Source organism: Stegodyphus dumicola, chromosome 10 (genome assembly GCF_044657685.1).
Source record: "Stegodyphus dumicola isolate Sdum_Otavi_A_Nest chromosome 10, ASM4465768v1".
Classification (NCBI taxonomy): domain Eukaryota; kingdom Metazoa; phylum Arthropoda; class Arachnida; order Araneae; family Eresidae; genus Stegodyphus; species Stegodyphus dumicola.
The window spans coordinates 181,929,569-181,956,124 of NC_140777.1; the positions used below are offsets into that span (position 1 = coordinate 181,929,569).

General features: G+C 37.2%; 1 protein-coding gene across 5 annotated transcripts in view; it reads right to left on the minus strand.

Annotated features, from left to right (window-relative positions):
• Positions 1-11,703: 11,703 nt before the first annotated feature.
• The window catches only part of LOC118184781 (homeobox protein Meis1-like), a 279,835-nt gene continuing 264,982 nt past the window's right edge, over positions 11,704-26,556 (minus strand). For all 5 annotated transcript variants that reach the window (XM_085825964.1, XM_085825963.1, XM_085825961.1 and 2 more), the window contains one exon: positions 11,704-12,271. In XM_085825964.1, coding sequence (XP_085682090.1) covers positions 12,072-12,271 — 200 coding nt within the window. In that variant the 3' untranslated portion in view covers positions 11,704-12,071. The remainder of the gene's footprint in view (positions 12,272-26,556) is intronic.

Genomic DNA, 26,556 nt, shown 5'->3' on the forward strand with positions numbered 1-26,556 from the left:
GCAGCAGTCATAATATTCTTATTTTGATGGCCAGCACAAATCATCATGATGCAAGTTATTTTCTTCCATGATTCAGGTGAGTTCCAGTCATCCATCCTTTCTGACATCTTGTATATGAATGAAGAAGGGTCCAAACTTTTAAATGACAAGTAATGTGTGTCAATACCTCCAACCTACAGAAAAATGTAATCAATTATAAATATGTCAAATTTATCCTGAACACCCTGTAGAGCTGTCAAATTTTGAATAACATATGTCTTCACCCGAGTATGAGCATCTGGTAGCCCAAATTTGGAATTTGTTTTATTATTTATTTCAGATTTTGTAAAGCATTTATGAGTTTTCATGATAAAGAAAGAAATTATTTATGAGAAAGAAACTCAATGATTTCAAAAGGAGTAATAGCAACAGTCTACGAAAGAAAAGATTTTTATCTCTAGCACGCGAGACTGTGTATCCGAAATTCTGAAAATATGCTGTTTTTAAATAATTTTTCAATATTGCTGTTGAATTGAATTTTATGGTTTAGGTGGAAGAACAGGATATTTAATAAATAAAGGTAACGCACAAAACGTTCAAAAAAGTTCTTTAGGTGTAATATAAAATCTGAAAACTTTCAGATTTTTTTAACCGTTTTTAGTCATAAGTGAAACTGAGAAAGAAACTCAACATTAGCTATTGACAAACAAACATTAGCTATTTAAAACGTCTACCATCAATTATTATTGACTGAGTACTGATTTGTAAGAAAGAATCGAAGCAAAAAGTTCGGGAGAAACAGTTGTATGTGTATCATGGCAATGGATTGTAAGGTTTATCCTACGTTTTCTGGCAGTTAAATTTTAGTTAAAGTTACTTTCCTGTCCATTCTTAATTTCGGCTTGCAACTTCCGGCCAGAACGTATTTTCAGAATAGCGGTCAAATGCAAATGAGAAGAACAAGTATTTAAACTAGAAGTTCTACTGACTTCGTTAAACAGCTAGATATTCTGAGCAGCGTGCATTAGCCTTTTAAACTACTCTCTCTTTTAAGCTGTTATTACTCTCGGCCATACTTTAGGCCCTTGATAGCTTCGCTGTTAGTTAGTGTTAAGGGGCCAGCTCTGTTACAATTCTTGATAGGCTTTGGCTATATCTTTTTAGTTTACTTCTTAGTATTCTTGAGTTCAAGCCCGAGTGGAGGCTTTATTGTAAATTCCAAGAAGGAGTCGTCTGTTAAATTTATTCTGAATTATAAAGGGTATTTAACCCTTGAGTTCTGCTGTCTGTTCACTGAACTAAGCGATTATTCGTTTACCACTTCTTGACCTTTTAACTGTCATGCCCGAAATAACCTTGGCCACAGCACTGCTATTCCAAAATGTCAAGCCCGAACATTACTTGGGCTAATTTTTTTTGAGTGCATCGTATTATTATACCCGAATATACGTATATCGTGAGAAGTTTATTTCGGCTTCAGTTCAACAGATGGCAGGACTTTATTGAAGGTTTCAAAGGATAGAGGTTAAAGTTCAAAGTGCGCAGCTTTTTTTTTTTTTTTTTTTTTTTTATGCGAGGCAAACTTTCATTTTTGAAATAAAAAAATTGACAATTTATGCACCCAAATCATCAAAATAACTTGACAGTTAAAAGGTTAAGGTTCCTCATATTCAGCTTTAACTTAAGGCATTTAAGGCAGGAATCTTACAAGATCAATATTATATTTGTTCTAAGTTTTGTCAAAAACTCCGTAAAGTGGCTGTGACAAACTTCAGACTGCTAACAGGCCATGACTACGTGGCACATCATCTTATAAAATTGGCATTCTTCCATATAGTATATGCCAAATTTGCAATTGGGGCATCATGAATCCAGAGCATCTTCTTATATGCCCAGAACTAAATAAAGACTCAGAAATGCAGTGAGATAAGCAAACTATATACTGGAATGTCAGAACTTTCATGAATTCCTGGTAAAGTTGCATCTCTTATGTTTCTTTCCTTGTTATTTATCTTTTTACTTTTGTTCCCATGTTCATTTGTTCTGGTTCTTACTTTAAGATTGCTTTTACAAATTTAGAGGGGTGATAGTACCCATCCAGACAAGCAATAATTACCATATAACATAGGGTCGCATTCCACACTGAGAGGCAGAAAAGAGGAATATCATAATTCCAACATGAACTTACAACAGTTTTGAGAAAGTGAATGAACGAGACCAAAAGCTGCAAAATCAGATTTATTGTTTAGTGAAAAACTTACAGAAAGTGCTTGAAATGCCAACCACCCGTGTCGTTGCACAGTTGACATCGGAAGGAACGAATGGCGCACCCTCCCAAAGATTCCTCGTGTCGTGTTAATTTTGTCCGGGGCAACAACAATTCTTGCCATGAGATCTTCATCTGAGTCCACAGGCATCTCATACACTAAAGATTTCATCTGCTCCCAGAAGAAAAAGTTCAGTGGGTTAAGGTCGAGTGATCTAGGAGGCCTAGCCACAGGTCTGCCACATCTGAACCATGGTGCAGGATATGTGGCATTCAAAAAGTTATGGACTAATACTTCTTTGGCGAAATGAAGCAACTCCAATGATGGAACACAGCAATCACTTTTATTTAACACTAAAAAAAAAGGCGACATACAAACAAGAAAAGAAAACATATTCTATAAACTTATTTAAAAAAAAAATAATTACATGCTTCGTGCGAGAAAATGCATGCAGCTCTCGAGCCTGCATTTCAATATTGCCAGTAATCTGTACATTATTTATTATTCATCTATTTCAAATGCACGAGAGATTAATAACGATATTAAAGCTGTTACAACCTCTCCTCCAACGGAGAGACTTTTTCCGAAGGGAAAAGTTCTGTAAAATTTGACAGTTTAATAAGCTCTGCTTGCTCATTTGCTTAAAGAGAAAAGGTAACTTCTCTCATAAGTTTCCAAATTTCAGGTCAAAAATTTAAAGTTTTAAACAAATACTTTTACACCACATTTAAAAAGAAAAAAAATGGAGAACGTTCAAATACATCAGTTGATCATACATTAAATAATAAAATAAATTCTGAACGTAGTTACATACACTAAGAGTTATTACATTACTTAATTCTACTCAGAACATCTACGTTCTTGTGAAAAGATCCTTTGCGATGAATGACCTTAAAATTATAAGGTTGTAATGAGAGTGCCCAGCGCATCAATCTAGAGTTACATTTGGCGTTGGATTGTAGCCAGACCAAAGGATTATGATCAGTTTTAATCAAGAATTCTTGCTGACCATCCAGATAAAAATGCAGTTTCTTGATAGCGTAGATGATAGCAGCGCACTCCTTTTCAGTAGTACAATAATTCTTTTCAAACTTAGTAAATGTTTTGCTTATATACAAGATAGGATGTTCATCATCTAATTGGCATAGTACTATACCCATGCCATTGTCTGAGGCATCGGTTTGTATAATAAACCTTTTATTAAAATCGGGAGTATACAGAATTGGTTTCTTGCATAGCAACTCTTTTAAATTTTTAAAAGCTTTGTCACATATTTCAGACCATTGTATATTTCCTTTTTTTGTTACCCCCTTCAAAGCGTCCGTGAGGGGTGAAGCAATTTCCGAAAATCTCGGTATGTACTGGCGATAATACCCTACCAGTCCTAAGAAAGCACGTACTTCTGTTTTGGTTTTAGGTGTAGGATACTCTTTTACAGCCAGGATCTTTACTTCATCCGGGGTTCGTTGTCCTTGTCCCACAACATGGCCTAGGTATCTCACTTGATCTTGTGCAAATTTACATTTTGATCGTTTTAGTCGTAAATTTGCTTTCTGTATTCTCTTTAGAACAGAAGTTAAGTTTTTAAGGTGCTCTTCCCAGTTTTCTGAGTAAATGGCAATGTCATCCAGGTATGGTACAGCGAAACCTTCGCATCCAGCCAGGACTTTAGTCATAACTTTGCTAAAAAAATATGGGGCATTTTTTAATCCGAAGGGTAAACGTAGAGGCCTGAAACTTCCAAAACTAAATTAACAAACTAGTTACAAATGTTGCATATCTTTGGGCTCTTTCTGTTAACGGAATTTGCCAGTAGCCTCTAGATAAATCTAATAGGGTAATATGTTTTGCTTTTGCTACAGTTTCGATACGTTATTCAATATTAGGCAAAATAGTATTCAGTTTTAGTAACAGCATTGAGTTAACGATAATCAATACAAGGCCGAGGATCCTTTGATGAAGATTCTATCAAAATCATGCGAGATGCATAGTCCGATTCTCCCTGCTCTATAATTTTAAGATCGAGCATTTTCTGTATTTCCCTTTTGAGAATTTCAGTCTGTCGAGGTGACAGTCTGTATGGCTTTATTTGTATTGGTTCGTTATTTAATAGCTCAATATCGTGACAAACTAAGTTTGTTAGTCCAGGATTATTTGAAAAACAACCAGAATATTTCCATAAAATCTTTCGTAAATCTTCTATTTGCTCGGATTTCAACCTTTTCTCGAGTTCATTCTCCTCTATGATGTCCGAGAAATTTAATATACTTGGATTGGAAGGTAAACGAGGAATGTCCATTTCTAAGTCTCCTTCCACTTCAGTTATCATATTAATCATTTCTGGTCTTTTGTAATATGGTTTAAGCATGTTAATGTGATATACTTGATTTGGCTCATTTTGTTCCTCGTAACTTACAATATAATTGGTTTCTGAAATTTTCTGCTCTATTTTTCCAGGTCCTTTCCACTGTACTTCTAGTTTATTTTGACGATTCGTTGATAAAACAAGAACTAAATCTCCTCTAGCAAATTCTCTTTTCACTGCGTTTCGATCGTACCATGTTTTCCTCCGTTGTTGAGCTTCTTTCATGTTTTCCACGGCAAGTTCTTGGCATTTCTTCATTCGATTAATAAGTTCGAAAACGTAACTGACAACATTATTACTTTCTTCAATCGGTTCTAGCCACTGCTCATAAAGTAAAGTGACTGGCGTTCGCAGGTTTTTGCCATGAACTAATTCTGCTGGTGTAAAACCAGTGCTTTCGTGTGTGACTGTTCTGAGAGCAGAAAGAACTGATGGTAGATAATTCTCCCAATCCGAAGTCGCTCCTATACATACGACTCTTAACACCCTTTTTAGCGTTCTATGGAATCGCTCAACGGGATTACTCTGCGGATGATACACAGAGCTTCTTACATTTTTAATGCCGAAACGTTCCAAAAATTCCTCTGTCAAAGCACTGACGAAAGAGGTCCCCTGATCTGTTTGGATCACTTTTGGGAAACCCATACGACTGAAAATCTGTAAGAAAGCATCAATCACAGATGGCGAAGAAATGTCTGTCACCGCAACAGCATCTGGATATTTGGACGACATACACAGAGCTGTAATAATATATTTTTTTCCAGTCTTTGAAATAGGTAGCGGACCAACGGCATCGACATTTATTTTAGTGAATATTTCGGAAATTACTGGTACTAATGTCATTGGAGCCTTCTTTTTGTCATTTCCTTTTCCAGCGCGCTGACAAGCATCACAGGTTCTTACAAAATCTTCAGTTTCTTTGTAACACCTCGTCCAGTAAAAATATCTAGCAAGTCTGTCTTTGGTCTTTTTGACACCCAAATGACCAGAAGTTCCTTCGTGGCACATCTTTATAATTGACGGCTTGAGTTTTTCAGGTATAACGACAAGCTGTCTTTCAAAGCCCATTTTATCCGTCGTTTTTTTTAACTAAAAGTTCTTTTCCTGTCAGACTATAGTTCTCATTTTTGCATGTACCTTCTTTAACTTCTTGGATGATTTTAGACAGTTCCTTATCAGCAAGCTGAAGTTGTGCAATTTCTTCTGAGTCAATGTTTACCAGTTTCATGAGAGTTTCATCTTCCGAATTTAGCTCCGGTAAATTACCTTCTTCTTCAAAAACATCTCTGGATGCTTTATTTTCTTCCTTCATCGGTTCCAAGATCTTCTCTTGGGCTATTTCTCATTTCTTTTGAGCTCTAGTAGAGACAGCATTAACCTGGTGAGAAAAACTATCAGGTTCCTTTCCTTGTTTATTCAACAGTGCAAAAGTTCGATTGCCTAATAAATACCTTCCTTTGTCGAGTTCATTTCTAATAATGGCAGCCTTAGTTATTACTCCCCCAAGATCGCAATTTAGTTCGATCTCAGCCAATGGTAAACAGGTTGGATTCAAATCTAATGGCTGTTGCACCCACACATTTTCATCTGTCAACATTTCCGGCGTGATGTATTTGCGACAAACTATATCAATACTAGCACCTGACCCTTAATATAGGAATTTTATGACCATTTACGTAACCCATACTAGTATAAGGTAATAGAAATTTATCCTCTGGTTTTGCACTAATTCTGTTAAGATTAGCAGGAGATTCAGTACTATTCTTAAGTTTTGGACATTGGGGTCTTAAATGTTGATAGGACCCACACTGATAGCATTGTGGCGTTTTTCGTTTTTCATATTTATCATCTGGACGTGGACTTCTAGGTCTATGAAACCAGCTTTGCGAATTAAATCCTGATGACAATTTTTTTTCGGTTTTATTTTTATTATCTGAACTCAATTTACCTTGAGTTAGTGCATTGTATCTTTCTTTCTGCCGATCCACTACAGGCCTTTTTTGAAAGTTTCCGCAAACGTTTTCATAGGCATCAAGTTTTTCAGCTAATTTTTTAGATGAAATCATCTCTACCCATTCATCAAGAAAATGATCTCGAATTTCAGGAGGAACTCGACGTTTAAGTTGGTCAAGCACCATCAAATCTAGCAACTGATCAAAAGTCTTAACTCCTAGACCAGTCACCCATTCTTTGCAATAATTTTCTATTTCATAATTGAAATCCACCCATGTGGATTCGGTACTCTTTTGATGTTTCATAAATTTCTGCCTAAACTTTTCCGGGCTTAGTTTAAACCGTCTTAACAATAAATTTTTCACGTGTTCATAGTCTTTAGCTTTATCGGAGGGTTCTCTAGCTATTAACTGGGTTACTTCGTAAGGAAGTAGTCCTAGTAAATGAGATACAAATTCTTCTTTATCAATTTTAGCCCATTCTGCTTGCCTTTCAAACAATAGCAAATATAGACTGATATCTCCTTTCTTGTCATCGGATTTCTGCATAAGGTGACGCAGCTTAAAATTATCTACCTTTTTTGAGAAACTTTATGTTTGGAAATGCATGTTTGGCCAGTATTTAAGAATGTAAACCTATGGAAAGCCATAGAATAAAATTGTGAAATGTTGAAAGAGCATTCTGCAGCCAGAGATAAGCAAAAAATTGCTTTGTGTGTTATGAACATGTGACAGGAAATGCAAGTTTATGAATTACAGAGCCCTGAAAATTCCAGTAGCCTGGAGCCTTCATTGTGGAGGTACTCTGCACCTTTTACCTGTGAGTATCCTCTGACGAACTCCAGCATCATTTAAATATCCAGATATACTATTTTGCAAATTCCAGTTGCATATAAAGCATGCTGCCCAACGGATCTGCAACATTCTTCCAGGACTGGCACTAGGCTTATTGCTGCCCAGTACATGCCTACATTCTATACTCTCCCCCCGATTGGCATTTGGCAGTTTTATTTTGGAATACTCTACATATGAAGCTAACCTTCGTATCTGCTTATAAATTAACCTTACAACTACATGTTGAGCATATTGTAATTTGTAAATTCTGCTTTTATTTTTTTAAATTTTTTTATTATATCTGTAGCTTTTTTTAAATTCTGTCTTTGGCCACAAAATTATCACAGCATATGGCAACTTCATTCTGGTTTTTCTTATTGACATTTCTCATATTATAGATAAAACCAGTGTGGTAAAATGAAAGTTGGCGTTTCCTTTCAGCAAATTATAAAAATTAGTTTTATTAGGTGGTGCAGTAAAAAATCTTGGTCAATTAATATTTGTTTAGCTTTTTCTAATTAATTCGTCTATCAGTTTTCGTAACTGCATCTATACCACTCTGTCAGAATTTGGGAATTACATGTTGCAATCATCTATCACTTTTTCAAACAAGACTGGCATTTTATGAAATTTATTACCAGTTGTCCTACCCTAATTTATTACCAGTTCCTAAAACTAGAGTGAAAAGCCCATAGGTAGGGCTTTTCACTCTAGTTTTAGGAATGAAAGAGGGATTTAAAGCACTACGACTCTGGTGCTTCTTACCAGCATAAGTCCAAACATGGAACAGCTATGCAAGTTTCGACAGGTTCCTCCATCTTATTAATGTAAGTACCAACATTTATTTACTTTTTAGCTAATGAGGTAAAAACTTTCCAAACTTAAATACCTTTAAATTAGTAAAAGCAAATATAAATTTGCTTTTATTAACTATAGTATATATAATTGAACCAAAGCCTCAGAGAAATAATTTTTACTTTTATCTCTATTCTGATAGACTATGCAGTATGTTAAGAAAACTTGTGGAAAGAATTTTTTTTTTTTTTTTTTGGCATTATATATTGTTAAATAATCCATGATACTAATTGAGAAACACATCCTTGCAAATATTGATCAGTCTGTTTTTCTAAAGGAAAATTTCTTTAAAATTAAGTGAAAAATTTCTTTAAATTTATATTTACCATACGTTTTAATGTCATCCTATAATTATTTATTTCTGATTAACATGCAATATGATTTAAAAATGATAAGTAAGTTAAATAATTATCAATAACTGCCACTTAAAAAGAAAGTTTTGATCACAGAGCATATTAAAAAAAATCATGATGTGATCCAATTTAGATATTCTGACATTTTGAGGAATCAACATGTAATCCTGAGCCTGAATTTTGTGCCTGTATATGTCCCACACCAAAGGGAAAGCAACAACCGTGTTTATTATATGACAAAACATTTCTGCTTTTTCCCAATTTTTGTTAATAAGCTTCTTTCCCTTAAAAGCAATCTCTATGAATAGGTTTGATTAGGTTATTTGAATATGGCAAAGTTTGGGAGAGCTATCTACCAAAGGGAGAATGCCTTCAGGGAGGACTTTTTGATAGAATCTGGCTGGTATCCTCACATAATTTGATGCAAGTTTGGATCCCACCAAAACAGATGGCTATTGTGGTACTTTCATGATTTATGTCATGTGGAGGATAAATGGAAGTCGTTTAGAAAATTCTCTGTCCTCTTAGAAGCCTTTATGTGATTTGTAATATTCAAATGAATACATTTAATTGATAAGAGTATTGCTGATCCATTTGATCAACTGTGCATTCAATAATTTTTATATTATTTCATTTTTTAAAATTAGTTCTCTGTTATAGATAAAATTGTAGTAAATCTCTGTAAAGCTTGAAGAATGATATGTAGCTTGAAATCTGAAGGAGCACCACTTTAAGTAGTTTTTTAATTAAAAAACAGTCTTTGAGGTTTATTTTAATTAACACATTATTTTAATATTTTTCTTTCCTGTTACTTATGTTTCTTCCACCATTGTGACCAAAATGTACATCAGATATAATTTAAATTGTGAACAAAAGAGTTTGGCAGTGCTCCACAAAAGCTGTTTGTATTGTGAATCTGTTAACTGTAATCCAAGCTTGTTTGGTGAATGTTTTCTGGCATTTTGCTTCTGAAAACAAAAAAGAAACATGCCTGAGTGAAAGCAACACCTTGTGTTGGGCGTAAGTTTAGTCAAGAAAATCCAGTTCACCTACTGAAGAAGCTTTCTGCGTAATTTTTGCTGACTCAAAGTCAAAATTTTATCAAATTTCCAATGATGATTTACTTCCAACTGTGATTTGGTGGTAATAAAGAATCTTTATCCCCTTTTTTATCTATTATAAATTCAGTATCCAACCATCCAGTTTGCTTTTGAAACTGAATCTGAAAAACACCCTTCCCTTCCATGATTTTCCTATAATTTGCAATGAATCTGATTTCAGCACTATTTGTTTACTGCCCATGCTATGTTATGTCTGCCAACTAAGCAAAAAGTGCCTTCTTTTTAATATTATGCATTTCGCACTCTCAAAGTTTGTTCCTAACTTTTGCTTGCTAATAAAAACTCAATTCAGTCGCCATTCACCCAGGATTCTCTCCTGTGGTCATTTATAAAATTTACATCTTGCCATCAAAGCAGATAATCCATTGTTAAAAATAACAATAATAATATAAACTTTTCGTACTCCCATTTCATCCTTCTGTCACATGGATTCTCCAGAACTTATTTTTAGAACTTGCTCAGAGAATTTTCAAGTAATTTTTTTTTTTGCCTATCAATAAAATCCATGGCTTGATTCTTAGATTTTCATTTCTGACTTTAATTCTGGGGAACGTATAGTATATCTTGTCAGTGTAGTTTGAGATATATATTGGCTAAACTAAAAGAGCATTAAAATTTCACATCAAGGCACACGAATCTTACATCCGAAAAGGAAAAATTAATGAGTCTTCTAATCATAGTTGGAAATTTAATCACAATTTTGACTTGAAAAATTTTTCAAAAGGTTTTTTCAGTCAGCATACTTTGAGATATACATGTGCCAAACAAAGTTTCATGTCAAGGAATACGAATCTTGCATCCGAATTAAAGGCAAAATTAAAGAGTTCTAATGATCGTTGAAAACTTAACCATAATGTTGACTTTGGTTTTCTTGCTTTTCACATTTACAAAGATTTCTTTTAGTATTTAGCTAATGACCTAAGTCCAATCCAGTTCTACCTAATACTTTTAAAATTGCATTAACTTAATTTTTCAGTTACATTGCTATTTTTGTTGACAGATGGTATTACCTTCTCGTTCACATTACTTCTGTAGGGTATAAAGAACCACTGTGTCCGCTGCCCGCCAGTCTTGCAGATTTCTTTGCTGTTGATAAAGAGGGACTTGTATTGGTTTGCCCTAAAAATTGATTGAGTTTTTGAATAAATGTATGCCAAACAAAAGATTACTGCTTTGCTAATTTTATATTTTGCTTCTGCTTTATGCTAAGAGGTTGCAAGCAGTTTGGAGTGTTCAAATTATGTTCTATATTTTATTCACTCTGTCTTGTTTGATAATGAAGCTTATATAGCTATAGGTATGTCGAGGCGTGGTTGCGCTTGATCTGTTGTTGCTCTCTGTTCAGTATCTTTGGAGATGGTCATTGGATTCGATTGTGGGTCTGCTAAGATAAATACCATACCACTACTGCAAACAGTTGCAAAAGAGTCTCGTGCAGAAATTTCAGATTTTTTAATTGTTTCCTGGTTTGATGTTCAAGGTTTCAATTTTATTGGCTCTTGGGATCGCTATACAAAAAAGGAGAATATTTTGAATTAAAGAGTCTTGAATATTTTGTTTTCAAAATATGCATTTCAGAAATAATGTGAACTTCAGTAAAAAAAATATTATATGTACTGATTAAAAGGCCAATGACCAAAAAACCATTTTTTCTATTTGCCAATTTGTACAGCTCAAATTCGATTTATTTTGGTGATGAATATACACAGAAGATACACCCAATGTCTTCAATTTCAAATGGTGGTGTCTTGATTATTTGCTCTCTCAAAATGTTATGGAAGGTGACAAAAATGTTGTAGTGTTTCCTCACTATTTCAAAATTATTAACAAAAGGCAAAGTTCATTGTCTCGCCATGGCATTGTACATTGTCATGCACATACCAGCAGTCTAAGCTCAAGAGTTTCCTTTTGTTAAGTTGATATTCAGTTCTTATGTATGTTATGTTTCATTACTTTGATAATCAAATAAACAACAGCTTGCATTAAAACTTAATTTATTATGAATGACTTTAGAATAAATCTCATTTATAACAACAATATTACATGTCTTCAAAAGTAGCATTCAGTTATCGCTATTAAATCGAGGATTTATGCTTTGGTCTTTAAGAATGAATAATACAGAGTTCTACTTCAAATACAGGAAATCTTTTACATCTATATATATATATATATATATTTGATTGGAAAATTTATACAGATTCTGAAACATTTATGGAAGGGCTGTCACGTCTTAAAAACTGTTACTATATTCTTCTTAAAGGTAAGAGTACGCTTTTCACAAAATGAAACGAATGACAATATATTTCACTTTTATATTGAAGTCCTAAAATTGATGTATTTTACAATTAACTTGAATGCATATCCATAATACTAGGTGGAGAGCTATCATATGGTGAACTATGGGGTGGAGGCAGTGATGGATGTGACATCATTATCGGATGGCCCGGCATCAACATTGCTTGCGAATGCACTGGTGATCGCAGTTGTGAATAACCAGCCATATGACCGATTGCCATATTCTCTGGACATGACAAATTCTGTAGACCTAAAAAAAAAAAAATCAGTAAAAATTAGTGATGAATTCAATTTTAATGCCAGCTGCTCTTTAGTTTACTAGTATGCACATAGGTATCTCAAAATTTAATCCTTTTCTTATTAACAAATTAAAGGTAGAGCTAATTTAATTTGCTTTTTAGGAAAAATTTTCATGTCTGATGATGTCCTAAGGATGGATGAACCAGACATTAGTTTCTCTAGTTCTGCCCAGGAGATGATCCTTGATGAATGCCACAATGCATGCGTGCAAGTGTTGGATGATGAAGCTGTAGGAGGACAGCAGTGAAACATGTAGTGAATTTGCTAGTTGTTCCCATGCTGAGGAAACAGAGTTTACCGACACCGCATATTTTTCAAGGATCAAGTTGGTCTCAAACTCAAATTGGTCAGAATCCCAAAACTGTCAGGTAAATGTAAAATTGATAGGTCCAAGAGGGCCATATTGAATGTCCTTTAGTTGACAGACATGTTGTCCTGTCGAGCTTGTGGGTTTGTACATTCGCATTACTTACTTCAAGTCGAGAACTCAGCTTGTGTGCAGGATGACAAATGTCCAATAGACAGTGCGACGATGTCTGCAGCACCGTGGGACTGTCAGCATGATGACTATTGTTATGGCTTTGACACTGCAACAGAGACAGGTATAGCAAATGATGATACTGGACATAGGAGTGGCACCATGTCCTCTTTTCAGGTGAATCCTAATTCTGTGTACAGCATTGGTGGTGGATATGTGCATGCACTGAGGAGAATGAACGTTGTCAGACTGCATTCATCATCATACGGTATCTGGTGTGCTGGTATGAAGTGCCAGTGATGACACATCCCATACTTGTTCACATAGCCAGTACAATAAAGTGAACTGATGCCATTGCATTTACGACATGCTAAGGTCTGTGGCTGTGCCCTGTCTTCAAGACGTGCACAACACCATCTTTCAACGAGATAATGCTCGATCGCATGTTGCTTATCTCAACTTTCCTCGATGCAGAGTCTGTTCGACTATTGCCTTTGCCATCATGCCGTGCAGATCTCTTGAGATGCCGAGAATGCTTGTGGGTTGCTGAGAAACAGGTATGTCATCACTTGACAGCCATTATGATTGATGAACTCTGGCATAGAATTGAAGTCACATGGAATGAAGTACCTGCATCTGTTGTGTAAATTCAATTCCACTCGATGCCCAGCCAGGTTATAACCATTCTTACTGCCAGAGGTGACAGCTCTGTACTGAATTCTAAATGCCATGTACCCCATACCAACTGGAAACTTAATCATGTCTTTTGCCCATTATACTGTATATGTATAGTAAGTAAGATTCTGCAATTTGCTTTCCTTCCTGGGATAGCAGTTTAGCAGATTATTTATTATACATATTCAGTATAAAGGAGGAAGACCTGAATAAGTTTCAAGATGATATGGGTACATGGTATTTAGAATTCAGTACAGAGCTGCCACCTCTGGCTGTAAGAATGACTGTAACCTGTCTGAGCATCGAGTAGAATTGAATTTACACAACAAATGCAGGTACTTCATTTCATGTCAGAGTTCATCAATCGTAATGGCTGTCAAGTGATGACATACCAGTTTCGTTTCTCGGCAACCCCAGAGCATTCTCAGCATCTCAAGAGATCTGCACAATGTGCTGGCAAAGGCAGTAATCAAAGAGACTCTGCATCGAGGACAAGCAACATGTGATCGAGTATTATCTTGTTGAAAGACTGTGTTGTGCACATCTTAGCACATCGTAAATGCAATGCATCAATTCACTTTATTGTACTGTCTATGTGAACAAGTATGGGATATCTAATCAACAGCACCTCAGATACTGGCGATGATTTGTTCTCGTCAGTGCCTGCACTCCCAAATGATTGTGATGTTGTATGCAGAACTGGGATTCATTTGAAAAAGTGAGGTGGTGCTACGCGCATGCCCAGCCTGTGGTGCTGCAGACATCATACTGTCCATCCGGACGCTTATCGTCCTGCACATAAGTTCTTGACTCTGACGATCCCACAAGGTTGAGAAGATGACATGCCCATTGGTAACCCTGGGCCACTGATATTCTGTATGGCCCCTTTTGGATGTGTATCAATTCCATATTTGCCTCATAGCAATCATTTGTATAGCTTCTAAAAATAAATCTTTCTCATCCAAATTTTGACTGTTGTATCTATTTCTAATATAGACATAGCATAGAATGAAAGATATAAACAAAGGTTGCTCCAATTTGGTAATTTCTGGACAATTAAGGAAGCCCATGCTGCACCCTACCTCTGCTACACTGTGAAAGTACCTTACTCTGAGTGGCAGGACAAGTTAAAATTGTTAATCAACTGTGGGAATGGTTCAGAGAGAGTTATGCGAGGAGGAATTTCTCAATATCTGTGTATTCTCCTTCAGCTACAGGTTGTTCAAAAAAGTAATTTCGCTTTTTCCCAACATAGGGCTTAACTGTATTTTTTCATAGTAAACATCACACATAAGCCTCATAATCATTATATATTTTGACAGCTAATAGAGTTTGTAAAAAAGTTAGATTGATTCTACACAGTAGTTTTTGGGTGGTGCCCCATCAAATATGAGAAGTGAAAAGCAGCATTTTCAGCATATATTACTTTACTATTGAAAAGGTAAAAACGCTGTTCAAGGGGGAAAAAAATCTGATGTATATGGAGAAGATGTGTTAACAGAATGCCTGAAAAACTGGTTTGCCGTATTTCCATCTGGCAGTTTTGATCTCGAAGATGCACAACATCCAGTTGAAGCTGTTGAAGACATAACAAAGGCATTAATTGATGCAAATTGGTGAATAACGACTTGTGAGATTGTCGAGAGATTAAATTTATTGAATTCAACAGTTCATGGTCAATTGAACCTAGGCTTGAAATGCCTAGGTTTAATCTCAGAGCTCAACACGAAGATTCTTCATATTCTTAAGCTCTCCATCGGCTTCAACTGACCATCCAGAATGTGATGCATCTTCCAGATCAAAATTGCCAGATGAAAATTTTGCAAATCAGTTTTGGCACTGGCATTCTGTCAATGCATATTTTTACCTTTTCGATGGTAAACTGTGCCCAAAATGCTGCTTTTTACTTTCCATATTTGAAAGGGCACCAACCAAAAACTACTAGAATCAATCTAACTTTTTCACAAACTCTATTAGCTGCCAAAATATAGAATGATTATGCGGCTTATGTGTGAAGTTGGCTGTGAAAAAATACAATTAAGCCCTCTGTTTGGAAGAAACAAAATTACTTTCCGAACAACCCAATATTTACAGCTGTGTGTCGGTATTATTTTACATTATTCTGTAATAAACTGCTAATTTTCTCTTTCTCATCCAGAGTGATTATTTAAGCATGAACCCATAACTTCCAACAGTATTTTATTCTGTAATAGGCATTTTAACAGAAAATTTCCATTAAAATGCATAAAGTGCACATGTATTTTAGATACAACTTCTTCCCCATCCCCTTTATTTTAAAAGATCTGGGTATTGTAGCTTCAAAACTTTGTTAAAGCTGTGCACTTGAAGCGTCTGATACGAATGAGTTATTCTTAAATAATACTGTGTGTGCTGAAGAGTGCTTTGAGTTTTAATTAATAAACTAGCGGGCAAGCCCGCCAGCTGAGCGGGCTGAAGCCCGCTTATCATTGTTCGTTTTTAAAAGATATCCTATGTTAAATTTGGCCGGTATTGAAAAGTTGAACCGAACTACCATATTTTAGCGGCATTCCGCGGGCTTCCCCCGCTTTTTTCACCTATGCATCCAGAAGTTACCGCATACACTATACATATGCGGAAAATCACGAAAACACGCATGCTTCCAGCCCTTTCGCGGGTATTCGAAATTTGGACCGAAATACCAGTGTTCAGCGCTTTTGGGCGGGAGCCCGCCCAAAACAGTGTTCACGTGTGCATGCAAAAGATACTGCGTACACCGTACACATGCGTAAAATCACGAAAACACCCCTCCAGCCAGCCCGCTGCCGATTCGAAAGTTGGACGGAAATACAAATTTTCAGCGATTTTGCGCGTGCTGTGCCCGCTTTATTCACGTATGCATGCTGAAGATGGTGCATAAACGATACACATGCGTAAAATCACGAAAACAAACATGGAGCCTGCCTGTTCGCCGGTATTCGAAAGTTGGACAAAATTACCAGTGTTATGTGGCTTTGCGCGGGCTCTGCCCGCTTTATTCACATATACGCCCAGAAGATACTCCATACACTATACACATGCGTAAAATCACGAAAACACCCATGGAGCCAGCCAGTTCGTCGGGATTCGAAATTACCGCATTACCAGTATTCTGTGCCCGCTTTATTCACGTATGCATCCATGAGATACTTTATAAACGATACACATGCGAACAATCACGAAAACACCTATGCAGCCAGCCCGCTCGCCGAGATTCGAAAGTTTGAGCGAACTACCAGTGTTCAGCGGTTTTACCCGGTATCCGCGCGCTGTATTCACGTATGCATCCAAATTTTATATACAGTACCCCGGAATTCGAAAGTAGGACCGAAATACCAGTGTTCAGCGATTTTTTGGAGCGGGCTGCGCCCGCTTTATACACATAAGCATGGAGAGGATACTGCATAAACGATACACATGAGTTAAAGCAAGAAAACACCCGGGGAGCCAGCTCGTTCGCCGACACCGAAAGTTGGGTCGAACTACCAGCGTTAAGAGGTTTTGAGCAGGCTGCGCCCACTTTTATCACATATGCATCCAGAAATCACTTTATACACTATACACATGCGGAAACACCCATGCAGCCAGCCCGCTCGCAGAGATTCGAATGTTTGACCGAACTACCAGTGTTCAGCGGTTTTACCCGGTATCCGCGCGCTGTATTCACGTATGCGACCAAATTTTATGTACAGTACCCCGGAATTCGACAATTGGACCGAACTACTAGTGTTCTGTAGTTTTGCGCGGGCTGCTCCCGCTTTATTCAAGTATGCATGCAGAAGATACCGCATACACGTTACACATGCGAAAAATCCCAAAAACACACATTGAGCCAACACGGTCGCTTGGATTCGAAAGTTGGACCGAACTACCAGTAATCAGAGGTTTTGAGCGAATTTCGGCCGCTTTATTCACTTATGCATCCAGAAGATGCTGCGTACACGAGGCACATGCGTAAAATCACGCAAACACCCATGGACCCAGCCCGTTCGCCGGGATTCGAAATTAGGACCGAACTACCAGAGTTCAGCTTTATTCATTTATGCATCCAGAAGACACTGCATACACAACAGATATGCGTAAAATCACAAAAAACATGAGTGTAGCCTGCCTGCTCACCGGGATTCGAAAGTTACCGTATACCATCTCAAAGGAGCAAAGAAAAATCTTTAATCTAAAAAAAAAAAAAAAAAGTGTGAATTTAATTTTTATTGGTGCGAACTTATTTAAAATATCATTTGCATTAAAAGATAATATCTAAATTAAGTGCACGTATCTAATAACATAAAAAAATATATTATTCCAAAAAATCAAATTTATTATTAAAAAAAATAACAAAATATTTTTAAAAAATAGCTTTTTCAGATTTTTTAATTAATATCCCAGCTGATTAAAGTTGTACAACTTCAAGAACGTCATCATTTAAATTTAATGTAATATAATAACTTTTATTCAATATCAATAAAAGAATTAACGTGACAATCATCCTAACCTGAAATTAAAAAAAAATTGTGAAAAACAGCTGTTTATTTAAAATGCCTACATTAACGAGATATTTTTAAAATACAGTTAGGTAACATGCAATCGCGTGCTTTATTCAACTTTAGAATATAACCTTGATTTGTATCTGCGGCGATTCAAGAAACTGTTGCTATCGGAAAAATGAGCCCGAAAATTAGCGTTTTCACAGTTTTTAATTAATATCTCAGCTGATTAACGTCCTACGAAGATGAGAATGGTATCATTGGATTCGTAGAATTTTTTGGAATCCGCAGACACCTGCCTCGAATTCCAACTCAGCGCCGTTCCATAGATATTTAAGAAAAAAGAAATTGACACGTGACCTTTCGCCAGCACAAATCTCGAGCGGAAGCAATTGTCATCCCCCCGGCGCTTTCGAAAAAGCAATTTTATCTCAGCTAATTCCGAGACGGTTGCCACTCCGAAAAATGAAATAACGTTTTCGCAGGTTTTAATTAATAACTCCGCCGATTATTGTCGTACGAAGATGGGACCGGTATCGATGGATTCGTTGATTTTTTTCGAATGCGGAGATATGCGTTTCGAATCGCAACTCGGAGCCGTTCCGCAGATATTCGAGAAAAACGAATTTGGAACTCGGCCAAATCCCTAAAATAGGGGAAACCCGTGAAAGAAAGTGCAAAACGTAGGGAAACGTAGGGGGAAAAGCAGTTTTTAATTAATATCTCGGCTAATTAAAGTCGCACGAAGATGCCGATGGTCAATCCGGCGAGCCACGGGCATTCTCAATCCAACGGTACCTTCCGCTAAGCTCTACACCCAGCCGTTCCCGAGGAGATGATGTTACAAACACACAAACAGACAGAGGCACACAGATTTTAATACTATAGACTAGCGGGCAAGCCCGCCAGCTGAGCGGGCTGAAGCCCGCTTATCATTGTTCGTTTTTAAAAGATATCCTATGTTAAATTTGGCCGGTATTGAAAAGTTGAACCGAACTACCATTTTTTAGCGGCATTCCGCGGGCTTCCCCCGCTTTTTTCACCTATGCATCCAGAAGTTACCGCATACACTATACATATGCGGAAAATCACGAAAACACCCATGCTTCCAGCCCTTTCGCGGGTATTCGAAATTTGGACCGAAATACCAGTGTTCAGCGCTTTTGGGCGGGAGCCCGCCCAAAACAGTGTTCACGTGTGCATGCAAAAGATACTGCGTACACCGTACACATGCGTAAAATCACGAAAACACCCCTCCAGCCAGCCCGCTGCCGATTCGAAAGTTGCAAAGAAATACAATTTTTCAGCGATTTTGCGCGTGCTGTGCCCGCTTTATTCACGTATGCATGCTGAAGATGGTGCATAAACGATACACATGCGTAAAATCACGAAAACAAACATGGAGCCTGCCTGTTCGCCGGTATTCGAAAGTTGGACCGAATTACCAGTGTTATGTGGCTTTGCGCGGGCTCTGCCCGCTTTATTCACATATACACCCAGAAGATACTCCATACACTATACACATGCGTAAAATCACGAAAACACCCATGGAGCCAGCCAGTTCGTCAGGATTCGAAATTACCACATTACCAGAACCGCATTACCAGTATTCTGTGCCCGCTTTATTCACGTATGCATCCATGAGATACTTTATAAACGATACACATGCGAACAATCACGAAAACAACAATGCAGCCAGGCCGCTCGCCGAGATTCGAAAGTTTGAGCGAACTACCAGTGTTCAGCGGTTTTACCCGGTATCCCCGCGCTGTATTCACGTATGCATCCAAATTTTATATACAGTACCCCGGAATTCGAAAGTAGGACCGAAATACCAGTGTTCAGCGATTTTGTGGACCGGGCTGCGCCCGCTTTATACACATAAGCATGGAGAGGATACTGCATAAACGATACACATGAGTTAAAGCAAGAAAACACCCGGGGAGCCAGCTCGTTCGCCGACACCGAAAGTTGGATCGAACTACCAGCGTTAAGAGATTTTGAGCAGGCTGCGCCCACTTTTATCACATATGCATCCAGAAATCACTTTATACACTATACACATGCGGAAAATCACGAAAACACCCATGCAGCCAGCCCGCTCGCAGAGATTCGAATGTTTGACCGAACTACCAGTGTTCAGCGGTTTTACCCGGTATCCGCGCGCTGTATTCACGTATGCGACCAAATTTTATGTACAGTACCCCGGAATTCGAAAGTTGGACCGAACTACCAGTGTTCTGTAGTTTTGCGCGGGCTGCTCCCGCTTTATTCAAGTATGCATGCAGAAGATACCGCATACACGTTACACATGCGAAAAATCCCGAAAACACACATTGAGCCAACACGGTCGCTTGGATTCGAAAGTTGGACCGAACTACCAGTAATCAGAGGTTTTGAGCGAATTTCGGCCGCTTTATTCACTTATGCATCCAGAAGATGCTGCGTACACGAGGCACATGCGTAAAATCACGCAAACACCCATGGACCCAGCCCGTTCGCCGGGATTCGAAATTAGGACCGAACTACCAGAGTTCAGCTTTATTCATTTATGCATCCAGAAGACACTGCATACACAACAGATATACGTAAAATCACAAAAAACATGAGTGTAGCCTGCCTGCTCACCGGGATTCGAAAGTTACCGTATACCATCTCAAAGGAGCAAAGAAAAATCTTTAATCTAAAAAAAAAAAAAAAAAGTGTGAATTTAATTTTTATTGGTGCGAACTTATTTAAAATATCATTTGCATTAAAAGATAATATCTAAATTAAGTGCACGTATCTAATAACATAAAAAAATATATTATTCCAAAAAATCAAATTTATTATTAAAAAAATAACAACATATTTTTAAAAAATAGCTTTTTCAGATTTTTTAATTAATATCCCAGCTGATTAAAGTTGTACAACTTCAAGAACGTCATCATTTAAATTTAATGTAATATAATAACTTTTATTCAATATCAATAAAAGAATTAACGTGACAATCATCCTAACCTGAAATTAAAAAAAAAATTGTGAAAAGCAGCTGTTTATTTAAAATGCCTACATTAACGAAATATTTTTAAAATACAGTTAGGTGACATGCAATCGCGTGCTTTATTCAACTTTAGAATATAACCTTGATTTGCATCTGCGGCGATTCAAGAAACTGTTGCAATCGGAAAAATGAGCCCGAAAATTAGAGTTTTCACAGTTTTTAATTAATATCTCAGCTGATTAAAGTCCTACGAAGATGAGAATGGTATCATTGGATTCGTAGAATTTTTTGGAATCCGCAGACACCTGCCTCGAATTCCAACTCAGCGCCGTTCCATAGATATTTAAGAAAAAAGAAATTGACTCGTGACCTTTCGCCAGCACAAATCTCGAGCGGAAGCAATTGTCATCCCCCCGGCGCTTTCGAAAAAGCAATTTTATCTCAGCTAATTCCGAGACGGTTGCCACTCCGAAAAATGAAATAACGTTTTCGCAGTTTTTAATTAATAACTCCGCCGATTATTGTCGTACGAAGATGGGACCGGTATCGATGGATTCGTTGATTTTTTTCGAATACGGGGATATGCGTTTCGAATCGCAACTCGGAGCCGTTCCGCAGATATTCGAGAAAAACGAATTTGGAACTCGGCCAAATCCCTAAAATAGGGGAAACCCGTGAAAGAAAGTGCAAAACGTAGGGAAACGTAGGGGAAAAAGCAGTTTTTAATTAATATCTCGGCTAATTAAAGTCGCACGAAGATGCCGATGGTCAATCCGGCGAGCCACGGGCATTCTCAATCCAACGGTACCTTCCGCTAAGCTCTACACCCAGCCGTTCCCGAGGAGATGATGTTACAAACACACAAACAGACAGAGGCACACAGATTTTAATAGTATAGACTAGCGGGCAAGCCCGCCAGCTGAGCGGGCTGAAGCCCGCTTATCATTGTTCGTTTTTAAAAGAATTCCCATGTTCAAATTCGCCTACATTCGAAAGTTGGACCGAACTACCAGTTTCTGGCGATTTTAATCGGTTTATTCCCGTATGCATCCATACGGTACTGCATACACCTTACACATGCGGAAAATCACGTAAACACGCATTCAGCCAGCCCGTTCCCCGGGATCGAAAGTTGGACCGAAATACCAGTGTTGATCGGTTTTCCGCTTGCTGCGCCCGCTTTATTCACATATGCATCCTGAAGACACTGTATACACGATACACATGCGGAAATCACGAAAACACTCATGCAGCCAGCCCGCTCGCCGGAATTCGAAAGTTGGACCGAACTACCAGTGTTCAGCGGTTTTTCGTGGGCTGCGCCCGCTTTGGTCACGTATGTATTCAGAAGATACTGCTTACTCGATAAACATGCGGAAAATCACGAAAAAACTCATGGACCCAGCCCGTAGGATTGGATTCGAAATTTCGTCCGAACTACCAGTGTTCTCCACCCGCTTTATTCACGTATGCATCCACAAGATACTTCATAAACGTTACACATCCGGAAAATCACGAAAACATTCATACAGGCAGCCCTTTCGCTGGTATTCGAAAGTTTGACCAAACCACCAGTGTACAACGGTTTTGTGCGTGCTGCGTCTGCCTTATTCATAAATGATTCCATAAGGTACTGCATACACATTACACATGCGTAAAATCACGTGAACACACATGGTGCCGGCCTGTTCGTCTGGATTCGAAAATTGGATGGAACTGCCAGTGTTCAGAGGTTTTGGGCGGGCTGCGCCCGCTTTATCCGCTTATGCATACAGGAGATAACCGCATACACAATACACATGAGTAAAATCACGAAAAAATCTATGGAAGCATCACGTTCAGCGGGATTCCAAAGTTGGACCAAACTACCAGTGTACATCGATTTTACCTGAGCTGCGCCCGCTTTATTAACATATGCATGCATAAGATACTGCATACACGTTACACATGCAGAAAATCACGAAAATACTCATGGAGCCAGCCCGTGTTCGCCGGTATACGAAAGTTAGACCAAACTACCAGTGTTCACCTGTTTTGATCGGGCTGCGCCCGCTTTATTCACGTATGCATCCAGAAGATACAGCATACACTATACACAACCGGAAAATCACGAAAACACCCATGCAGCCAGGCCGTTCGCCGGGATTCGAAACTTGACCTAACTACCAGTGTTCAGTGACTTTACCGCTCAGCCGCTAAATGGGCCGTTGTAGAAAGTGTAATCGCGTAAATTTTCGCATTTATTATTCAAACAGTAGATTCGTTATTAAAATTCTTTTTATTTTATAAACTTCAATATGATCACACGCAAAACTGTATCAATATATACATTAATGCAATTAATAATTCATAATTAATTATAATAAGAAAGGTTTTCATATACCATCTCCAAGAAAAACATATTCAATTTAAATCCCTGAATGAAAATATTTTTTTTTTAGTGAAAATTTAAATTAGTAGTTTACATAGTAATTTCAACTTCTTCTTTAAATATCTGCATAGAAAATTTTTAATCTAAAAAAAATATAGTAATTTTAACTTTATGTTTAAATATCTGCATAGAAAATGTTTAATCTAAAATAAAAATCAAAAATAAATTGAAATAACGTGGCAATAACATATCGTGGCAATTAACCTAACCTGAAATAAAAAAAAATTGCATAAAGCAGCTGTTTATTTACAATACCTATATTAACGAAATATTTTCAAAATACAGTGAGATAACATGCAATCACGTGGACGTATCTATATAACCATGAAAAAATATATTATTCGAAAAAATTAATTTATTATTAAATAATAACATATTTAAAAAAACACCGCATTCAGGTTTATTTAATTAATATCTCAGCTAATTCAAATTGTAGAACTTCAAGAACGTCAGCATTTAAATTTAATGTAATATAACAACTTTTACTCAATGGTAATAAAAGAATTAACGTGGCAATAACATATCGTGGCCATTATCCTAACCTGAAATTTAAAAATGTTAATTTAAAACGCTGACATAAACGAAATATTTTCAACATACAATGACATACAATCGCGTTCTTTATTGAACTTCAGAATATAACCTTGATTTTTATCTTCGGCGATTCAAGGAACTGTAGCCACTCGGAAAAATGAGCGCGAAAATTAGCGTTTTCACAGTTTTTAATTAATAGCTCAGCTGATTAACGTCCTACGAAGATGAGAATGGTATCATTGGATTCGTAGAATTTTTTGGAATCCGCAGACACCTGCCTCGAATTCCAACTCAGCGCCGTTCCATAGATATTTAAGAAAAAAGAAATTGACACGTGAACTTTCGCCAGCACAAATCTCGAGCGGAAGCAATTGTCATCCCCCCGGCGCTTTCGAAAAAGCAATTTTATCTCAGCTAATTCCGAGACGGTTGCCACTCCGAAAAATGAAATAACGTTTTCGCAGTTTTTAATTAATAACTCCGCCGATTATTGTCGTACGAAGATGGGACCGGTATCGATGGATTCGTTGATTTTTTTCGAATCCGGAGATATGCGTTTCGAATCGCAACTCGGAGCCGTTCCGCAGATATTCGAGAAAAACGAATTTGGCACTCGGCCAAATCCCTAAAACAGGGAAAACGGGTGAAAGGAAGTGCAAAACGTAGGGAAACGTAGGGGAAAAAGCAGTTTTTAATTAATATCTCGGCTAATTAAAGTCGCACGAAGATGCCGATGGTCAATATGGCGAGCCACGGGAATTCTGAATCCAACGGTACCTTCCGCTAAGCTCTACACCCAGCCGTTCTTGAGAAGATGATGTTACAAACACACAAACAGACAGAGGCACACAGATTTTAATAGTATAGATATTTTGCAATAATTAAAAATAAAAGAATCAGAGGTGTTAAGTTTTAATATGGATATTGAAGTTGTTTTCACTGTAAAAATATTTTTTATTTAAAAACTTATTTTTGATCGCAACCATTTTCCCTTTCGAATCTACAGCTAATGTAAAAAACATATTTCAGTTGTAGGCCTAGGGCCTGTGTAGTATGCACATATTGTTGGCAGGAAGGGAAAACGGCAAATCTAGTCATTGATGTGTAAAAATACTTTAAAATTTGACACATATATGGGTTAAAAAAAATGTAGACCTGGCTTATATATTTGTTTTACTTAAAACAAAAATGCAGAATAATTTTGTTATATGCATCTTCTTTGTCTTTCTGCACATTGCAAAACATGTAACTGTGCCTGATTGCACATCAAATCGATAAGAGTTTTGAGTAAATTCTACAGCAAATATAAGGTTACTGTTTTACCTGATTTTAAGTTGTTTAATGTGTTTTCTTATCATTTGATTTTTGACCAGCATAATCGAAATTGGAGAAAATCTCAAATATATATATTTTTGGTTGTATCTAATTCTCTATGTGCACTTTATATTTTTGAATTATATGCACTGAAATTATATTATGAAAAATTTGTATTAGTACCTGCCTGTAAACTGCATACTACATAAGCAAGTAAATGATTTGCCTTAAAAATAAATGTTCTTATTATTTCTACCTAGATGTTACTATTTCTACCTAGATGTGTGGTAAGGTATCTGCATCAGGTTCATCGATATTGGCTTACATCCAGTTTCAGTTTCGCTAGATGAAAAGGAAGAAATCATAAGGGGTTTTAAGTCAGGATTTCTGGGTGGCCATTGGGTAAGTGGCATGGTGTAGTCTGCAGCTCGTCCAAACCATCGGTGAGCGAGATGTTCATCAAGGTAATCTCGCACGTAGACCTACCAGTGAGGTGTTGCACCATCCAATTGGAGAATGAAGTTGTCGGTGTCATCCTGTAACTGTGCAATCAACCAAAAAGTTAACATATCCAAAAAAGTGGCTACCATGAAAAAGAAGGGGGCAGAACACTTTTTTTTCTGGACACTGCACAGAACACATTTACCTAACGACAATCTAGCACATGTTGCACTATGGATTCAGGATTCTCCGTTCCCTAAAAGTGAAAGTTATGCTTGTTTACCTTCCCACTGATGTGAAATGTTGCTTCATCAGTGAAAACTAAGCGATTGGCAAAATCAGCATTTTCAAAACGAAGCTGCATATTGACACAAAATTCAAAGCGCTGTTGTTTGTCAGTCATTCAGATTTTGCAATACCTGCACTTTGTATGGAATAGTGTTCAGCTTCTTTATCAAAATTCTCCAACAATGGGATGAGAAAATCTTACTTCACAACTCAACCTCTGTGTTGATTTTCTCAGTTTGCGTTGAATGGCAGTGCAAACTCTATTGGTGACTTTTAGTGACAGTCAGTCGTCCAAGATTTTTACTTTTGCGTGAACAGTCCATAATTTAAAAATTTTTAGATTAACTAGATTGATAGATAAATAAATTTTCTAACTGAAGGTTCTTTTCCTAAGTGTAATCAAAAATGCCATTGCACAGCAGTTTCAGATTCCATTTTGTTAAATTAAAAAACACAAAAAGCCTTCTCCACTGCAGATGTCGCCATTTCGACTGACAAGTCACATGTCATACATGCCTATGTCACTTCTGTCAGGTGCAAGATGCAAATGTTAAGGGTGCAACTACCTTATGGTTTACTGAGGTGGTGC